The 21,176-nt window shown below is 39.8% G+C and overlaps 1 protein-coding gene across 1 annotated transcript in view; it reads left to right on the top strand.

Annotated features, from left to right (window-relative positions):
• Positions 1-4,361, top strand: part of BPIFB2 (BPI fold containing family B member 2) — a 36,645-nt gene extending 32,284 nt beyond the window's left edge. Inside the window, exons 14-15 of the mRNA XM_072642729.1 lie at positions 426-502; positions 4,008-4,361. Of these exons, the coding sequence (XP_072498830.1) occupies positions 426-502; positions 4,008-4,049 (119 nt within the window). The 3' untranslated portion in view covers positions 4,050-4,361. The remainder of the gene's footprint in view (positions 1-425; positions 503-4,007) is intronic.
• Positions 4,362-21,176: the final 16,815 nt, after the last annotated feature.

The following is a 21,176-nucleotide window of genomic DNA, read 5'->3' as shown; positions in this document are numbered from 1 at the left end:
TAAAAAAGGGACCTTAGAAACCTACTGGTTCATTTCTCTTATTTTGCTGATAATTAAACTGAGCATAAGTGATTGCCTAAGGTCACTGAGGTAGCTAGCTAGTATCAGGGTCTAAATATGAAACAGACGCTAACCCCTTTCCACTGGACTCTGTTGCTTTGGAACATGACTGAGTTGGCAGTGTTGGACTCTGAGTTAAAAGGGAAATTATAGGATTCCTCCTGGAATCTTACCTCTTCGTTTGGTGACATTTGAATTTCAATTTTGGGAAGGACAGGAATGGCCATGTTTGGAGCAGCATATGGGGTCCTTGCATTGCATAAAGAAATTTGAATGATTGTTTTTGGTACGGGAGGAGGTCCTTTTGTATGAGTGGACAGTGGAAGGATGCAACTGATTGTGTTTTTTTTTTCCTCCTTTCATAGCACTCTTTGGCTTAGGAGCTGCTCTTCCTACCATTATTAAAGTGAGCTACGTCAACCCTGAGATCTTTATGTATGAGGTAAGAATGACAAGATCATGTTTTGGCATCTTCTGCCAAGGCCTGGCTCTGTGTCCTCCTGACTCTTGGTTGGGAGTTGGGGAGTTGGGGTGGCATGGGTAGGAGGGAGACATGAAGAGTTAAGAAATATTATGGAATGACAGGATTTAGAACTAAAAAGAGCTGGAACTCATCTAGCACAGCCCTTTCATTTTGCAGGCGAGAAAGTTAGGGCCTGGAGATAATGGTGAGATTACACAGCTGAGGGTTAGAGTTGAACCCAGATTATTGCTCTTTCTGTCTTACCCCACTGGCTCCTCTAGAGTCCAATCTCTGCTGCCTACCTGTGAAGACAGCTTGGGAAGAGTGGTCCCAGCTTAGGGGAACCAGGTTGAATAGGAAATGCATTTGCAGATTTTGTGGAGGAAAGTAACAAATTAATGACCAGGGAAACATGAGTAGGTCCAGAGGTTTACAGGACCATAGATGTAGAGCTTGGAAGATGGTCATCTGGACATATTCCCATACTTGACAGATGAGGAAACTGAGGTCTATAGAGGTTAAATGGGTTGTCTAGCTAATAAGTTGACTGAGCTGAGATTTAAATCAAAGTATTCCAACTCTATAGCCAATGCTCTTCCCCCTTGAGATTAAAAACAATTCTAACCTGGCTTACTAAAAGAAGAGTAGGGAAGTTAGGGTGTCTGAGATTTAGTTTTTGCTATGCTACTAATTAGCTGTGTTTCCTCATCTATAAAATAGAGATAATAGTTTATAAGTTCTCATATGTTTAATATACGATTCAACACAGGATTCAGATCTAGAAGGGACATTTGAGATCATCCAGTGCAGCAGTTTTCAAAGTAAGGTGGGGATCCATAGGGAGGTCTCTGAGACCCTTTTTGAGGGTCAGAAAGGTAAAACTATTTTCTTAATAATACTATAACATTTAATTTCAAATATAGTAAACAGCAATAGCTAAAACCTATATAAACTAAACAAAAGCTCTTTGGGAGGGTCTTCAATAATTTCTAAGAGGGCAAAGGAGCCCTTATACCAAAATGCTTGAGAACTGCTGCTCCTAGTCCAACCTCCTCATTTTATGGGGCGGGGGGGGGGGGGGAGAGAGAAACAGAGAGGGGAAGTGATAGCTTGTAAAGGTCAGAGCTTGATCTCAAACTAGACTCTTGATTCCCCAGTTCTGTCCTCTTTCCGTGACATCATGTGACCTTTTACTCTATTTGTAACGTACCTTTCATACCAGATTACATACAGAGCTTTTCAACACTTTCTTATATCCATTACTTCTATGAGGCAGGAAAAACAGTTACGTCCATGTGACAGATTTTAAAATTGAGGACACACGTTGATGTACAATACTGGATTTCGAGTCCTTTGCCTGCCTTTTACTAGGAACATAGAATTTTTTCTGAGTGGGGCCTTAGAGATTTTCTGGTCCAACTCTTTCATTTTATTTTATTTTTTTTAAATCAGACTGAACTACCAGAACTCAAATACAGAATAGAGAAAGGAAAAAGAAACATACCATAAACTTAAATACAAAATAAAATAACAAAAAAGCATATCACATGCATGCAGAACATAAAAGAGGATTCAAAGTATATAGTAATAACTTTTCATTTTAAGAAAGCCTGTATGATAAATGCTACACGTTGTATTGAGAGCTGTCCATCTTCTCTTTGCTTCCTTGTAAATCTTTTTGTTCTCCTTTTTTACTTTGTTCTTTTCCCCCATTCTTGATACAATAATATAAGAAATAATTTTTAAAAATTGTTCTGAAGCATTAGAGCAAGAGGGGAAAATAGAAATAGAAAAAAAATCCATCAATCACCACTTGAAAGAGATCCTATGAGGAAAACTCATAGGAATATTATAGTCAAATCCTGAAACCCCAAACTTAAGGATAAAATTTTAAGAGCAACAAGAAAAAAATTTAAATATGATGGTGCCACAATTAAAGTCATACAAGACCTAGTAGCAGAGACACTAACGGACTGCAGGTCTTGGAACACTATATATTGAAGAACAAAAGAACTGAGGTTCTGGCCCAAAATATCATCCCTAGCAAAGTTAAGCACAACCCTGAGTGGAACAAAATGGACATTTGATCATCTGTCAGACTTTCAGGACTTTGTTAAAAAAAAGAAACAAACCTGAACTTAATAGAAATGTTGACATACGAAAGCCAAGAGAAACATAACTTTAAAATGTAAAACCATTTAGAAACAACCAAAAAGAGTAACCAAAGCCAAACTTGAGCTCTCTCTAAGTGCCCACAGACAGGGGCATCCCCATGTCACTGCTTCTGCACTCATTGGGCTGTGCTGATTCCTTCTTGCCCCCAGCTATTTGTCCCTGAGTCTGGCATTCCTTGTCAACAGAAGTTCCCTCAATCCTCCCGAGTTCAGACACCCAATTCCCCTCATTGTCCTGGAGGTAAAAGTTTCTGTGGTTGGACCTGAGGTAGCCTCCCAACCCAGATAACCCCAGGCCTTGCCGCTTGTTTTTTAAGCAGAACTTTGCCTGGAGGTCTTTACTCTTCACAGGAACCAAATATTGTTCCGGGATTTTTCTTCAGATCTTCTCAGATTATTTTATTTGAGGGGTACCCTTGTTGTGTCCCATTCTTATTTATTTTACCCACACTTTCTTTGCCCTGAAATGCCATTTTATCTCTTTTGTGTTGGAAAATCTTGAGAACTAGTAATTTTCTGACCTACTCTGCCATCTTCCCAGAATCGTCTCCCCCCCTTTTCACTTGAGAAAGCAGAGGCCAGAAGGGTTTAGCTGACTTGCCCTAGGTCACCCAGGTAATAAATAACAGTTGGGATTTCAGCCAAGGTCTTCTGATGCCAAATCCAGGACTATTCCTCACATCATGACTTTAGTGCTTTGGAGCAAAAAAATTTCCTCTTTGGGTGAGGCATGGTGGTGCATACCTGTAATCTCTAATGTCAGGGAAACTGAGGCTGGTAGATTCCTTAAATTTGGGAGTTCTGAACTGCAGCTGTGTTAAAGGCAATCAGATGTTCACATGATATATGGAACCAATACAATGTGCCCTTAGGGTTGGGGAGTAGGTGAGCCACTATGCTGCCTAATGAGGGGAGAATCAAGCCTGTGTTGGAAATGGAGCAGGTCAAAACTTCTGTGTTGATTAGTAGAGGATGGGTCTATTAGTGACCACTGGCTGAGATAGGGAGATCCAGTCTCAAAACAAAACCAAAAACTTCCCTCTTTGGGCCTCAGTTTTTTCCTCTGAAATATGAGAGGATTGGATGAGATGAACTCTTAAGGTTATGTTCATCCTTTAATCTGTGGTTCTATGGTTCTAGGCCCAGAGAAGCTAAAAGATTTGTCTAACTTCATATAGCAAATTAATGGGAAGTCTAGAACTAGATGTTGAGTTTCTTTATTTCTGTGAGCCTTTGGGGCACACTACTAGGGTAACTGCAAACTTTCTCCTGGTTTCCCATAACATAAACTTGTTTTCTCTGCCTTCCAGGATTCTGTTGTGATATCCTGTGGACTTCATATCCAGAATTGAAAAGGAGAAGAACATGGAGCTATGAGAGGCTGCTGGGCAGAGCAACTGTGCTTAATTGCACCTCTCTTGTTTCACCATTCTATACTTTGGATGAATATCAAATCCAAATTTTCTTTAATGCTCTGAATCCTATTTTTGTTGACAGTGTGATTGTAGAGTTAATACTGCTGTACCTATCTGGAATTTTTCCTTCCTTTCCTCTTTTTTTCTGATCTCCTCTGGAGGAGGAACTTACAGCTAGATAGACTATAAGGATACTCCTACTTCTTCCCAACCCCATATTAAATAAATCCTCCAATGTATAAATTTACAGGCTAAATCTTCTGAGGTCTTTATTTCTTGGGATCAATTGCTGTGGTCATTTCTCTTTCTGGGATCATATTGCCCAATGCATCTTTGATTCTTTGGTTGAATCATAAAGTAGCAGTAATGTCTTTTAAACAAACTTGGTATATGTAAAACCATTCTAAACATATTGATAATTGAAAGAAACAGAAAACCAAAGACCCATTCCTTAGGAGCTGTCCATCAGGACTAGGCCTTTAGCAAAAATGAGGAAATAGGTGATGATTGTCATTAAATTTCTTCAGTCTGGGAGGAAATTGTGTTAGGGACTTAAAGAAAGAACTTAATATGGAGAAGTGGGGAGTCTAGGGGAAGGGTGAGAGGCATGATTAATATCTTCAAATACTAGAAGGGCTGTCAACAGTGAGAGATTGAAGCCAAAAAAGCTAATGTTCCCTGAGGGGCTACACTGAGGAAGTCTATGATACTACAGGTGTGAGTTTGGCTGCCCTCTGTACTGGTCAGGTGAAATCTGATCTCAAGTCTTAGGATACATTCTGGATGCCACATTTTAGGAAGGACATTGATAAACTAGAGAACTTTCAGAGAAAGGTAACCAGGGTGAGAAATGACCTTGAATGACAAGTTGAAGGAATTGGGATCATTTAGCCTGTAAAAGGGAAGGCTCAGGAGATTTATAATATCTGTCAAGGATCTGAAGATCTATCATATGAAAGTCTTGTTCTGCTTGTCCCCAAGAGGCAGATCCAGGAGTGATGGATAGAACTGGAAGAAAGGGAGATTTTTGTCTCAGTGTGGAGAGACATCCTCACAATTAGGCCTATCCAAAAGGTGGGTGGGCAACTTTGGGAAGTCTTGATGTAGAGGCTGGATGACTGCTCACCAGGGAAGTTGCAGAAGAGATTTCTGCTCAAGTGTAGGTTAATCTCTGGGGTTCCTTCCATCTCTGAGATTCTGTGATATTAAGAGTGAAGATTGATAGAGGAAGAGGTATCAGTAAGTAAGGGAAGCTCCCTGGATACCAGGATATGGGCTGTTGAATTTATTTTATATAATGTTGCTCATTCATGTGTTATACAATTCACTAATCTGTTCATTAGTAATGAAATTAAAGTGTTTGGATTCACTACATGTAAAATTCTTAATGTACACAAAGGCAAGAAAGAGACTGAAGATTTTGTCCTTAAATCTGAAGGACACATCGAATCCATAGATGAAGGCAATACTTATAAATACGTCACAAATTGTTTCAGAATAGACTCATTGAGCAAAAAGCTATCAAGGAGAAATCTGTGGTTGAATATGTTGAGCAACTTTTTTCATCCTGAAATCAAAGTTGAGTGGGAAGAGCATGTTAATGTTCTATACAATGCCATTTACATTTGGAACTATAAAATGGATCCTATAATATTTGGAAAGTCTTTTAACAAAAATCCCTACAATATTAATGAAGGAGAGGGCTCTTCACTCTCACAAGGTAGCTATAGAAAGATGAATACTTCTGTGTGAAAATTTAGAAAAAGCATTGACAAATATTTTTAGGGAACATGAAAAGTAAAGACATTTGCAGAAATCTTTTTGGAACAAGCACACACAACTTCACTGAGAAATAATAAAGGATGATAGTATATATGACTAGATTTGGCAAATGTAACTAAAAGTTGCTTGCTGGATGGAGGCTATGAAACAGTTATGACCTAAGAATGGCACCCAAAGGCTTTTCATGGGTGATAGCTACACAAACTCATCAAGGAAATGTCAAATAAAGGGATGTGGATATTTTTGTGGAAATAGAGGGTTTTATGTGGAGACAATTCAAAACCAGGTCATCACCACCAGAAATAAAAGAAGGGCTATATTTAGAAAGTCTGAATTTAGTGATCAATGTAGATAATTTGAGGAAATTGTAGAAACTGTACATCTCATTACTTCAAGCAGGTAGGTAGCACAGTGGATAGAGGGGCCTGGAATCTGGAAGACTCATCCTCCTGAGTTCAAACTTGATCTCAGATACTTACTGGTTGTGTGATGTTGGGCAAGTCACTTAACCCTGTTTGTCTAGTTCAGCTTCACATAAGAGTTTCCAGAGACTGACCATCTGTTTTTAACATATTCTAGTTGACTGATCTTAAAAACCTTAGAGATGGAGCCCTAAAATTAAGAATTTGGAGTATTTGAGAAATTTTCCAGAACAAATTCCTAAAATATTTTTAGTGTTAGCTGTAGGTAAAAACTCCCATGGAGGCAGAACTCAGAAAGTTGGGAGACTGCCTGCTATGATCCATAAATAGTCAATAGCATCTTTAGTGGGGAAACTTCTCAGGAAGAAAAAACTAAAAGGTAGGTATATTGGAAATCGAGTCCAATTCTCTTAGGGGAAGTTCCTGTGAAGACTGCCAGTCCTGATGGGGATGCTCACAGGAGAGATGGGACCAAGCATAAGCATAAGATTCCCATTAGGGAAGCTTTTAATAGCCTGAAATAACAGTGGATTCTCTCTCCAGCAGGGGAAGACCAGGAAAGATCTAGTAAGCTGTAAAATCTGGTGTGAGACTACAAAAGGCTTAAAGGAATGATTCTGGACAAAGTATGGAACTTCTGACTATTCTATTCTTAAAGAGTTACAGAATTTTATTGCACAATCTCCCAAAGCAAGTTTAGAATAGATGAATTATTGGAATTGCTGGGAGATGCAGTCCAAAGATGGTCAGCCCTCATTTCTCTACCAAGCTTCACAAGTCCTTTGCATTCCTCCTCTCTCTGCCCCTCCCCACCCTACTTATCCTTCAGAAACACCATCTTCCTTAATAAACATTCAAGGAACAGAGAAGCCTGCTGCGATTTTTCCTTTTATGATGAAGTACACCAAGCAGAAGGGAAGGTCTTATTAAAGAACATTATCCTTTTAGGCCATTAGACTTCTCTAACTGAAGGAAAGATACACCTAGTTATTTTTCATGGCTATAACCAACATGGCAAGATGTGACTGATCTCATAGAGATCCTATTATCTCCAGGAGAAAGAGCAGGTGTTATTGAAATTACAACTAGGTAGATTGCGGATCCAGGAGATCAGGGAACCTGGCCAGTATAAGATCCCCACTGGATCCTAACCAACCTGCAGAGGTTGTCCAGTTGCAACAGGCTAGGTATGCCTTACTTAGGGGTATGGAACTTTTTGCAGAGAGACCAAATAATTTTAGTAAATTTCAGGAGACCATTCAGGAAACAGGTGAAAACCCCATGAGATTTTATAACAGATTATGTAAGAGTCGAAAGCAACATGTTAGATTAGATCCCCTAAACCAATGGGAGGCAAAGATTATTAATGTAGTCTTTTATCAATCCACTGCTGCCTAAGATCAAGGACTACTTTCTCAAGTACTTTTCAGGCTGGCATGAACTCATGCCAGGGGAACTAAAGGAGATTGCACATTATGTTTAGGAAGGAAAAGAGCTTGTTAAGGCTAGTACTGACAGAAGAGAAGTGCAAACAAGAGGCTCAGCCTAAGTCTTTCCTTGTAGCTGTCCAGACTTCTGGCCAGCCAACTTATTTTTCAGCCTTGACTAATTCAGCATCTCAATAAAGGTCATGAGGATTGTTTTTATTGTGGAAAAGAGGGAGCTTTGTTAGATACTGCATGATGAAAAGGTGAGACCAAAGGGACCCCCAGTTTACTAAAACTGAAGGATGAGACCTAAATTGGCTTCAGGTGCAAAATTATGCCCCACAAAGGGACAACTGATTCAGGCAGCCCTTGAATCAAATAGAAGGGAACAGTGGGCATGGAAGGGTCCAGGAACAAAATGACAAAAGTGTTTGAACAACAGGGAGACCTCTGCGCATGAAGGTGCAGAGGAAGGCAGGGAATAGTGCTACTTCCAATATCCTTGTCCCTGTTTGCTTTGCCTCTGTCTCTCCCATAATTGGAGAACAAAGCATTGCTCTGAAAAATTACCTTATTGATTTGCCTTATTGATACTGGAGCTCCTCATATAATAAAAGACCCAGCTCTGATTGTTTCATTATTCAGTCTATAAAAATAGTGGGAATAGAGGGAAGCCCATGGGAGATAAGGCCACAAGAGGTGGTGGTGTACTCCCTGTTCGTTTTGCATTCCTCCTTATAGGCATCTAATGCATCTGCTAATTCTTTGGGAAGAGGTCTCCTGTGTAAATTTAATACCACCATTTTATACCTTCCAGATAATACTTTAACCTTACAGCTGCCAGACAATCTGATCTACATATTTCCATTATTGACTGACTTTTTTCAGTAATTTTCTAATGATGAGCTTCTTTTACTCTTTCCTGTGGCACCAACTCAAGATGATTGTAACAATGGCCCTAGTATTCCCCATGATATCCTGAGTTCTTCATGGGCCACTTTTTCCACCAATGTGGGCCTTTGAAAGTCAGCTGTCCCAGTCACTATGGCTATGAAAGTGGAGGCACCACCATCAGTGCCTCAGTATCCATCCCCTCACTAGCGAAGTCATTGAAGGAATTGTACCCATTATTGATTCTTTAATAAAGCAAGAAATTATGGTTCCATGTAGGTCGCTCTGCAATCCTCCTCTGCTGCCTGTTAAGAAACCTCTTAACAGGCCCTGAAAATAAACCTGTCTACTGGTCTGTTCAAGATTTGTGTGCTATTAATGCATATGTTATACCAAGGCATCTTGTGGTACCCAACCCTGCCACAGTTATTTCTTCTGTTCCTCATGATGCCACCTATTCTACAGGTATTTGCTATATAGAATTATAGTATAACTATAATACATATATATTATATAATACATAATAATATTATTATTTTATATTATTTATATATTGTATTATACACATTATTATAAGATAATATAGTATGGTACAGTATGGTATAATGTGGTATAATATAATATAACAACAACATAGCACAACAACATATAACGTAACATAATATAATATAATACAATATATAGTAAACTTGTAATGTTGCTATAAGTCTCGAATTCACATATCTGTCAGAGTAATCATCAGTGGACATGGACTCATTTACCTCAAGGCTTTGTTGAGTCTCCTACTCTATTCTCTCAAACTTTACAGCCAGATTTGGCCTCCATTGTCTCCATAAACTCAGTTTTAGTCCAATATACTGATGATCTTCTACTAGCCATACCTACAACTGACATCTGCTGGAAGAATGCTCATCTTTTTTCACTCCAGATCTATCACCGTGGACACAAGGTCTCCAGATCAAAAGCACAGTGATGCAAATCTCAGGTAAAGTATCTTGGCTTTGTACTATCTGCTGGAATGTTTTCTATTTCTCAGAAATGCATACAGGCAATTCAACATCTGTCAGTTCCTAAGACTAAGAAGCAGGTGCATGCCATGTTAGGGGTGCAGGATATTGTTGTCAGTGGATGCCATCATTTGGTGGACAATAGCAATAATATATTTTATTATATTATGTAATATTATTATAAAATAATATTATATAATCATATATAAATATATAAAATATTTTGCATAATATAATGTGAATATTATATATTTATGTTTATATATGTTTATATTATATAATATATAAATAACAAAATTATTTTATTATATATCATATAATACTATATTAAAATATTATATAGTATAATAGTATATATACTATAGTGTAGTGCTATGTGTTGTGTATTATATATCTTATTATTAATAAACCTCTTATTGCTTGGACCAAAGAACAAATTTCTGAATTTCAACATCTTGAACCTGAGTATCTTGCTGCTCTCATTTCTTAAGAACGCGCTGATGTCTGCTCTGACCTGAGGGCTCCCAGATTGCAGTAAACCCTTTACTCTTTTTGTGCGTTAACAAAGCAGAGTAGCTTCAGTGTCCTCACACAATCACTGGGACATACAGTGTGCCCCATAGCTTGCTATTCAGCTCACATAGATAGCATAGCTATTGGTGCATCATCTTTCCTGTGGACTGTTGCAGCCCCTGCTCTCTTAGTAAAGAGACTTATGACCTGGAACTGGGAAATCCATTAACCATTCAATGCCTTCACAAAATTGAGGTTTTACTGTCATGCCATTGCACTCGAGCCTTTTCCGATCGAAGGCTTAGCTGGATATGAAGTGACCCTTCTTAGAAGGGAAAACGTCACCATCATGAAGTACTCTGTCCTTAATCCTGCAACCTTGCTCCCTAGTCTCCTATCTCAGCTGAGCCTTTGCATGACTGTGCCTCTGTTGTTGACTTAACTGAGAAACCTCATGGTGATCTTATTGATGTCCCTCTAGACAATCCCGATTTGATCTTCTATACTGATGGCTCCTGTTTTATGAGGGATGGAGAGTGCTTTACAGGAGCCTCGCAAGCCTCTGATTACAGTGCAGGCTGGGCTGCCTTACTCCCTTCTTATCTCAGTAACCATGCTGCTGAACTGATTACTCTTGTTCAGGGCTGTCACTTTGCCCCTGGTAAAGATGTCACCAGATACATTGACTCTTGTTCTGCTTTTGGAGTATGCCATGCAGTTGGGATGCTGTGGTTGCAGTGAGGATCTTTGACCTCCTCAGGTAAAGTTATTGCCAATTCTAACTTAATTAAAGATCTTTCTGCCACAAAATTGTCCAGAGTATTGGTTATTGTGCATTACTGTGTTCATACAAATGCAACTGATCTTGTTTTCCTTGGAAATGTCCACACAGATGTAGCTGCTCTGGAAGGACCTACTCTTGTTCTCCACCTTTGTAATTCATTGTCATTTTTTGACAAGACTTCTAACAACCCTGATGATTTGCACTGGCATCTTCTTTCTTACAAAGATATTGAGGTTGAAAAATAGAATCAGTAATACCATGCAAAGTAGGTCTCTGGTGTCTGGGTCACTTCTGAAGGTACCCATTCCTTTCCCAGAGTTTTTATCATCAATTTCATTTTGGTAGTCATTATGGCACACAGAGAATAATTCAATTAGTCATGGGTGGGTTGTTTTTGGTATCACACCCCAATGGCAGCCCGTATAACTTCAAATTGTCACACATGTTTAGCCCTTAATCAACATGCCTTTAAGACTTCAACTCTTGGTGAATTCCCCTTTACTTTCACTCCTCTTGAACACTTGCAGGTAGACTTTTTAAATATGACCAAGACAGGACCTCTTAAACATTGTCTGGTTGTAGTTGATGAATTGATTTGCTGGGTTGAAGCCTTCCCGACTTCAAAAACCACTGCAACATTTGTATCTAAGATGATGATTAAAGAAATTATGCCCAATAAAGGCTGATACTATAAGCAAACTAGGGGAGCAAGGAATAGTGTATTTGTCAGATTTATGGAGAATGGAGAAATTTATGACCAAACAAGAGACAGAGAACCTTATGAAGTGCAAAACGGATAATTTTGATTGCATTAAACTGAAAAATTTTTGCACAAGCAAACCCAATGCAACCAAGATTAGGAGGGAAGCAGAAAACTGGGAAAGAATTTTTACAACTAGTATCTGTGATAAAGGCCTCATTTCTAAAATATATAGAGAATTGATTCAAATTTACATTCCCCAATTGATAAATGGTCAAAGGATATAAGAATAGGCAATTTTCAGGGAAGAAATTAAAGTTATCTGTAGTTACATGACAAATGTTCTAAATCACTATTGATTAGAGAGATGCAAATCAAAACAACTCTGAGGTACACATCACACCTATCAGATTGGCTGACATGACAAAACAGAAAGATGATAAATGTTGGAGAAGATGTGAGAGACTTAGAACACTAATTCATTCTTGGTGGAGCTGTGAGCTGATCCAACCATTCTGGAGAGCAATTTGGAACCATGCCCAAAGGGCTACAAAAATGTGCATACCCTTTGACTGCTCCTAGAACTGTATCTCAAAGAGATCACAAAAGTGGGAAAGGATTCCACATGTACAAAAATATTTATAGCAACTCTCTTTGTGGTGGTCAAGAACTGGAAATTGAGGCAATGCCCATCAATTGGGGAATGGCTGAACAAGATGTGGTATATGAATATAATGGAATACTGTTGTGCCATAAGAAATGGCAAACAGTTGGACTTCAGAAAAACCTGGATAGACTTATATAAACTGATGCTGAGTGAAGTGAGCAGAACCAGGAGAACATTATACACAGTAACAGCCACAGTGTTTGAGGATTGTTTCTGATAGACTTAGCCCTTCACAGCAACGTAAGGACCTCAAACATTCCCAAAGGACTCTTGAGGCAAAATACCATTCATATCCAGAGAAAGAGCTATGGAATTGGAACGCAGAATGAAGCAGACTATCCTCTCTTGTGCTATGTTTTGTTTTGGTTTTGCTCATGGTTTCTCCCATTCATTTGAATTCTTCTATGCAACATGACTAATGTGTTTAATAAGAATGTATGTGTAGAACCCATATAAGATTGTACGTCATCTCAGTGGGGGAGGGAAGGTGGAGGGGGAGAAAATTTAAGACTTATGGAAGTGATTGTTAAAAATTGAAAACAAATTAATTAAATTTTAAAAATAAAACAATTAAAAAGTAAGAGAAAAAAGGAAATTATGCCCAGATGTGGTACACTTTCCTTATCGACTCTGGTAGAAGACCTCTCTTTACTGACTCTGACCTTTCCCAAGTGTATTCTAACCAAATTCCATACTTTGTAGCATCCCCAGAGCTGGTCAGGTAGTGTGTATGAATAAGGGGTTAAAATCCCTCATTGGTAAGCTGTGTTCTGAAACCCATTTGAAATGGCCGAATGTCCTCCCTTTGGCTCTCTTCTATCTTAGAAGTAGACCAAGGGGCAGGGGTATACCATATATCCCCTTATGAAATGCTTTTTGAGCACCTATAAAATCAAAACCTTTTTCTTTTGTGTCCACCTCACTGCTTGGAGATGTTACCTCCTACATTCGGGAACAACAGAAAGGAGTTGTGGTTGACAACCTTATTGGCTCCCTTGGGTCCAATTATCTCTACACAAATAATTCCCAGATCTCCATAGCCCTAGTCTCTTTCCCAAGCTACCCATCTTGAATCATTGGCTGCCTTTTGGACACCTCAAATTCAACATGTCTAAAACAGCATTCACTATCTTCCCCCTCCCCCCCAAACTCTTTCTTCCCAATACTGTTGAGAACATTGCTAATATAAGGCTCATAACCTCATTGTTATCCTCTACTATTTTCCTCACTCTCACTCTACATATCTAGTCTGTAGCTAAGTCTTGTTTCTACTTTCACACCATCTTTCACATATCTCCCCTTCTCATTCACACAGCCACCACCATGAGGTTATAAGCCCTCATCATCTCTTGCCTGGATTATTGCAGCAGCCTATTAGTTAGTCTTCCTCCCCTGAGTCTCTCCCCGTTCTAATCATCCTCCACTCAGCTGCCAGAATGATTTTTCCTAAGGTGATCATGTTACTCCCCTACTCAATAAACTCCAGTGGCTCCCTATTAACCCCAGAAACAAATTGAAATTCTTTGTTTGACTTTTAAAGTTCTTTACAATTTGACCCCTTTCTACCCTTCCAATATTCTTATGATTTCTCTTCTCCACATTCTCTACAGTGAAATGACACAGGTCTCTTTGCTATTCCTTGAACATGTTGCTTCATGATGCTTTTCCCGACTCCATCCTTTTCATTGGCTGTGTTCTTTGTCTGGAATACTCTCCCTCCTCATTTCTTACTCTTGGCTTCTTTCAAAACTTGGCTCAAATCTCACCTTCTGCAGAGACCTTTCCTGTTTCTCTTTCCTTGATTACTTTCCACATACACTGGATACATCTTATGTCTACAACACTTTGAATGTCATTCCCCCATTAGGATGTGACCTCCTTGAGATCAGGGATCCTTATTTGGCCTTTCTTTGTATCCTCAGCACTGCCTAGCACTTAGCAAGCACTGAATAAATGCTTGATTATTTTTCTGATTATGGGGAAGGACTCATTGAATACCAAAACACGGAAGAATTTTCAATCAATCCATCAAGTTAAGAGCCAACTTAATGTGCCTGGTAGTGTTTCAGGTACTAAGATTTAAAGACAAAAGCAAAACACTTCCTGCCCTTACATTCCAAAAGGGGAAGCAGTCTGTACATGCAGAGCATCAAAAATCAGTGTTACAGATGAAAAACAGTTTTAAGTCTGGAAGGGATTTTTAGAAATGGCAGTACAATGTCCTTTATTTTATAAAATATTGTATTATTATATTGTATTATTTTTATTTTATTTTTTTACTATAGCTGAGTGAGGGAAGTAATTTGCTTGAGGTCACATGGATGACTAGTGTCAAAGTTCAGACTAGAATCCAGGTCTCCAGGTTCTATGTCTTGTCCCTCTCCCATAGCATATACTAAAAGGGAAGGTATAGGGTTGCCTGTGTTCAGCTGGTTCAGTGAGTCTGGGACTTAGGAAGCTGCCTCCTGGCAGGCTGTGGTTTTGAGGACTTCTGAGGCTTTTGAGGTAAACCATGGCAGGTCAGAGAAGCCAATTGGATAAGCCAATGATTCTATCTCTTGCTGACTGGCGTCAGAGATTCAGGGCTGAGGCTAGACAAAATGAGTTTGGACTGGAGAAAGTTGAGCCTCACAGCGATGAGCCTGCTTTTAGCTGGGCCAGGTGCCTCTGGGATGTTTGTTGCTCCATCTTCTCAGTCCTACCATCTTGGGTCCATCTCTCAGAGGAAAAGGGCAGGCTTGTCCTTGGAGAAGGCACATAGGGAGGAACCTCTGCATATGTGTGTTTTCAGCATGCTTTCTTGTTATGGTAGACAATTAGGTGTGGGGGGAAGAGCTCTGGCCTGGGAGTCAGGGACTTAAGTTCTGCTGCTAATACTTTCTGTAAAAATGAGGGGGTTGGACTAGATCATCTTTGAGGGTCCTTTTAGCTCTACTTCTTCATGTAATCAGATCCTTTCCAGGTCTGACCTTCTAAGTTCTAAAGTTTCTTCCAGCTCTGCCATTCCATGTTCTAAAGGTCTTTTACAGTTCTGACATTATTTGTGCTAAGGTCCTTTTCAGCTTTGATGTTCTATGTTCTAAGGTCCTATCCAGTTCTGACATGTGGTCAAGTAGATCAGTAGAAAGCTTTTAAGTGACACACATGCACACATATGTGAAGGGTAGCTAGGTGGTATGTAGGTAGGTGACACAGTGGATAGAGTGCTGGGTCTGAAGTCAGGAATATTCATCCCCGTTGAGTTAAAATCTGATCTCAGACACTAGTTATGTGATTCTGAGAGTCACTTATCGCTGTTTGCCTCAGTTTCTTCATCTGTAAAATGAGCTGGAGAAGGAAATGGGAAACTGCTCCAGTATCTTTGCCAAGAAAGCCCCAAACAGGGTCATGATGAGTTGGATACAATAGAAAGGACTAAGCAACAAGAACATACATACATGTATGGATGTATAAATGTATGATATATGTACGTATGTGTGATTGTATGTATGCACGCATGTATGTGCAAGAGGTATAACTTAAGTCTTTTCAGTTGTGTTGGTCTGAAACACTTCCAAACTTTTTGAAACGACTCTTTCCTCTCACATCCTATATCTAATTACTTTATTAATATAGTTTTATATTATTTATTTATTATTTATATATTATTATGTCTCCATAATCAATCTCCCACGTCGGCCCTCCTCTCCTTGCCCCACCATCCCTGCTTTAGTTCAGACCCTCACTGCCTCTTGTCTGCACTCCCAGATTCCAGGATCTGCCCTCTTCAATCCATCCTTCACTCAGTTGCAGAATAATCTTACTAAAGCAGAAGTCTCACCATGTCCTTTCCCTGTCCAAGAAACTACAGTGTCCCTTGACTCTTGAGCCAAATATAGGCTCTAGCTAGACATTGAAAGTCCTTCCCAATTTGGCTTCCAAATGATTTTCCAGGTTTATTACACACAACTCGCCTTCATACCTTGTATGTTCTAACCACATGTTCCTGTTCTGTCTACTGCTTCTTTATCTCTACACTGACCATCTTCCATGCCTGGGCTGCCTTTCCTTCTCATTCTTGTCTTTTGGAGTCCCCTAGCTTCTTTTAAGGTTTAGACCATGTGCCATCGCTTTTTGGGAAGCCTTTCCAGGTCCCTATAGTCCTCAAAGTTCAATCATTCTCTCTCCCTCTCCCTTTTCCTCCCTCCCTCCCTCTCTCCTTCTGTCTCTATCTCTTCTCTTTTCTCTCATCTCCTCTTTTTCTCTCTTCTCTTTCTCTCCTCTCTCTCTCTCCTCTCTGTCTTCTATCTCTGTGCTCTCTTTTCTCTTGTCTCCTCTCTCTTGTCTTCTTTACTCTTCTCTCTGCTCTCCTCCCTTTCCCTTTCATTGTCTTCTCCCTTCTTTCTGTCTCCCTCCTTCTCTTCCTTCTCCAATTACCATGAATAGACTTGTGTGTTTGTGTCTCTAGCTCGGTACTTTTTCTTACAGAAGGCATTTAATAAATGTTTTTTGAACTGGGGAGGATCCAACAATCATCTCTCCTTCATGCCTAGTACTTTAATGACCCTTCAGTCTCCTCTTGTGCACTGTCTCCCATTCTCTTACCTATGGGGGAATCTATCTCTTTGCAAAGGTGTTCTCCCACAACTGGAATGCTCTTTTTTCACTTTGCCTATCCAAATCCTTAGCTACCTTTGAAGTATGGCTCAGATGCTATCTCTGCCACTAGGCCATTCCTGATTCCAACCCACTGTTATCTCTTGAAAATACTTAAAAATATTTAAGGAGAAAGTTTTTTTAATTGAAAAAAATTTGAATTTTAATTTTTTTGAATTTAATTGAAAAAATTGAAAATACTTAAAAAAAACTTTATATGTACTTTATAATGATTTATCCATTTACATACTACGCCCTACCAGTAGAATGTAAGCTCTTGAAGGCAGGGATTGTTTTGTTTTTATCTTTGCAGACCCAGAACCTAACATAGTATTTTTCACTTAACGGGTGCTTTATAGATGCTTCTTGAATTGAATCAGTCCTTATGACAATCCTGTGAAGGAGGTCAAGCAATTGTTGTTGTTTCCATTTTACAGATGAGAAAAATGAGGATGAAAGAAGTGCTAAGATTTGCTTGAGTTCACACAGCGAGTCAATGACAGAATCCAGACTTAAAACTTTGGTCTTCTTTCTCCCAGGCCAGTCCTCTCTCTCCTGTGCTGTCATTCTCTAGGTATATACTAGACAGATTCTAGGGGGTCTATGAACTTGGATGGAAAAAATTACATTCTAATTTCAATATGATTAGTTTCCTTTGCAATCCTGTCTATTTTATGCATTTAAAAACACTCCTCTGAGAAGAGCTCCATTGGCTTCTTCATACTGCCAAAGGGGCACAGGACCCCCTGTCCCAGCCAATCTTCTGGGTGTACAGTGGCTATTGTGCTTCAGACACTGCCTTTGTAGGATGAGACTATCAATAGTCAGACAATCCATCCATCATCCATAGACACAAGATAGATTCAGACTCCAGTGACTGGGATGGTTTTCTATGGCTCTTTCGCTAAGTCCTGGCTAATCCTTCTCTCAGTGTCAGCCTCTTCCAAGATACCATAATACATTTCTCTTTGTAAGGCCTAATTTTTTTTTCTGAGTGAACTAACTCCACAAAACGTTGTCTCTTTTAGAAGGCAGAGAATAGCCACAGATACTACACTGGGTTTGAGGGCACAAGGCTTGAGTTTGAGATTTGGTTCTGGCAGATTCTGTCTCTGTGACCATGGAGGAATCACTTGTTCATACCTCAGTTTCTCTGCTGTAAAATGGGGATAATAATCGATCTACTATCTGGTTCAAAAATTGCTGCCCTCAAGGAGCAAGTACTTTATAAACTTTAAAACTTTATAAACCTAAAAGTGCTAAAACATGAGCCATTATCAGAAACATTCTTTTGAATTCTCCTTCTGGTTACCTTCTTTCCATCAGTGCAGAATGTCTGCCTCCATTCACTCTCCTGGAGGTGAACTGTCCTTTAGACAATAAAAGTTATCCAGCATTAGTAGATCCTTGTAGGGAGAAGAAAGGGAGACACAGAGACTTTTCCTTTCAGATGTGATTTCTCCTACTTATCCAGGGTTAGGTAGGTCATCTCCCTAATCCTCAACATTTACAGAGAGTCATGGAATCTTCAAGCTGGAAAGGATCTTGAAATGTAGAAGATAAAGTGTGTGTGTTCGTCCTTCATTGCCAAAGACCATGCCATCAGAGAAATAATGACATGATTTGCACTTGACTTTGTTTTGGGTTAGGGAGGGCTGTGCAAGTCACCAGCCTCACTTCTCCTCCAGAGCCATCTGAATCCAGTGACCAGATATTCATCAGGATGACTGGAGATGACCCAGGATGAGGCAACTGGGGTTAAAGTGACTTGCCCAAGGTCACACAGCTAGTGTCAAGTGTCTGAGATGAAATTTGAACTCAGGTCCTCCTGACTCCTGCACTGGTGCTCTATCCACTGCACCACCTAGCTGCCAGCCAGAAGATAAAGTATTGAGTTTGGAAGAGACCTTAGGACAGAACCCAGAATGTAAGAGCTAAAAGGGACTTTAGAGATTAGTCTAACTACTACATCTATTGATGAGGCAACTGGGAAAGGACGTGACTTATCCAAGATGACACAGCGAGTTTTATGACAGATCTCAGGTCCTGTCACGGCTGAACAGTTCTCTTTTTGCTGTCATGTCTGAGATTATCTTCTTGAAGCACCCCCAAGTGGCTGAATGTTGAGATGCAGCCTGCTTGACCTGTGTTTGGCTGGTCTGCCCAGTCTTACTCTTTGGGCTCTAGCTTTGTTGTCCCATCATCCTCTGTTCTTTCCTACATGATGCTTTTAGAACTTCCATTTCCTGTTCTTTAGTTTTACTGCCAAGTCATTCTGGGTCTTTCCAAATGGCTCCAGCACCATCATTGCTCTAGCTTGGTCCCCCAATTTCCATGATTATAACTCTCAAGTATCTGAAAGATCTTTATGGTGAAAAGGTATTGATTTGTTCTGCCTGGACCTAGAAGGCTGAGCTAGGACCAGTAGGTGGAAGTTACAAGGAAGCTGATTTTGTCTTAATATAATGAAAGACTTCCTAATAATCAGAGCTGCCTGAAAGCAGAATGGGCAGCCTAAGAAGGTAGTGAACTCCTTGTCACTGGAGGTCCTCAAATAGATGCTGGATCACCATTCTTCAGGCATGTTGGCCAAGGGATTCCAAAGTTTGTTGAGGTACCTCAGGGGTCTCCTTCAGTTCTGACAGTCTAGATTCTATTTACATTGGAAAGGGTAAGAAACCACTGCAGAACTGAGTCTGTTGTTTTTCTTTGATAATTATCTGCATTCTTATCAAGCCTCTTATTATTCCCACAGCTAATCATGTTCAAGTATAAATAGCCTTCCTCTCCCTCAGCACCACAGAGGGAAAGAGCAAGAAGCTTCAGGCTGGCTACGTGGAGGACTTCCATACTCCAAGGACATGTCAAGGTAAGAATGGTTCTAGTTATTGAAGGCTTCACTCTCTAGATGTTCACTGAGTGGTAACAAATTGACCTGGAAAAAAGGGATCCATTTTCTAGAACTAAAGGCCAACTAAGAAACAATATGACTTAGTGGATGACTGGCCTAGAAATCCAGAAGATCAGGGTTCAAATCCTGTCTCTGATGCATACATGTTTTGTGACTTTGGGCAAGTCACTCCATCACCATTGATCGCTAAAATCATTAAGATACAGATGACTTGCTAATCTGCTTAAGTGAAGTGATTTTTTCACATCAGAATTTCCCCACATCATTAAAATCACATTGAAATCTCCCCCAATCTTGGTTCCCCCAAACCTCCCCTCAGTTCTCCGATCATAAAGTTTACATTCAGTGGAAACGTTTACTTAGCTGGTGATAGGCAATGTAGCATATAAAACAGCAATCCCTGCCCTTGCAAGGTTTGAGCTGAGGAGTTATCAGGACAAACCACAGCATGTTAGAGTTAGGGACCTCGGAAGTTCAATCCTTCTCACTTTCTATCGGAGGAAATTGAAATCAATTGGAAGTGGGAGGGAGGAGGAATGATTTCTCCAAAGTCATATAGTGATCAGAGATTTCTAATAATACTGGGCAGTTTATATTCAGTGCCCAGATAAGAACCATGGGAGTTCCTAAGAGTGAATCAACCAAGGAATGATCCCTGAAGGTTGGGGCTGCAAGGAAATGTTTTATAAAGGAGATGAAGAAGCTCTTGAGGGATAGATAGGACCTAAATAAACAGGAAGGGATAGAGGATGGGATAGAGGTAAGGAAGGCATTCCACAGAAGGGAAATAGCATAAATAAAGGCCTGCAAGTAAGAATTCACTTGGGGGTTATACAACAGGATATTGTATAGCACAGCCTGATTGGAATGGAAAGTCCTGTAGAAGAACAATAGCCTTAGGAGACAGGGTTTGAGATGTGGGTTAGAGTCAAATGTTTCAGGGGTAATGGTTGGATGTGTACCCAGAGCTGATCTCTAGGTACAGTGAATGGCACACAAGGTGATGGTCTATAAGAAGGAGTCCTATATGATGGGATGAGGTAATTATAGATGGAGTCACTTACTTGATGTTACCCCAGTGAGAAGACTACTTTCAATCCCCTCTACCTGTCTGTCCCAGGAAAAGACAGTGTGAGCAACCCCAATGGTATTAATCCTCTTCTCCCAAAGGTGATCTTTTTCAACCTCCCTGTTCTTGTCAATGGCCCTGTTCTTCTTTTAGTCAAAAAGCATCGGTAGTGGGCACACTGGCACTGCTCAGAATCACGAGATTAGAGGTGAATTGCTAGCAAGGTTATGAGGACTCTTGGATTCTTCAGAAAATG

This window comes from Notamacropus eugenii, chromosome 1 (genome assembly GCF_028372415.1).
Source record: "Notamacropus eugenii isolate mMacEug1 chromosome 1, mMacEug1.pri_v2, whole genome shotgun sequence".
In the NCBI taxonomy this organism is placed as follows: domain Eukaryota; kingdom Metazoa; phylum Chordata; class Mammalia; order Diprotodontia; family Macropodidae; genus Notamacropus; species Notamacropus eugenii.
The sequence above is the reverse complement of the archived record's forward strand: the minus strand, read 5'-3'. Positions and strand labels throughout refer to the sequence as shown.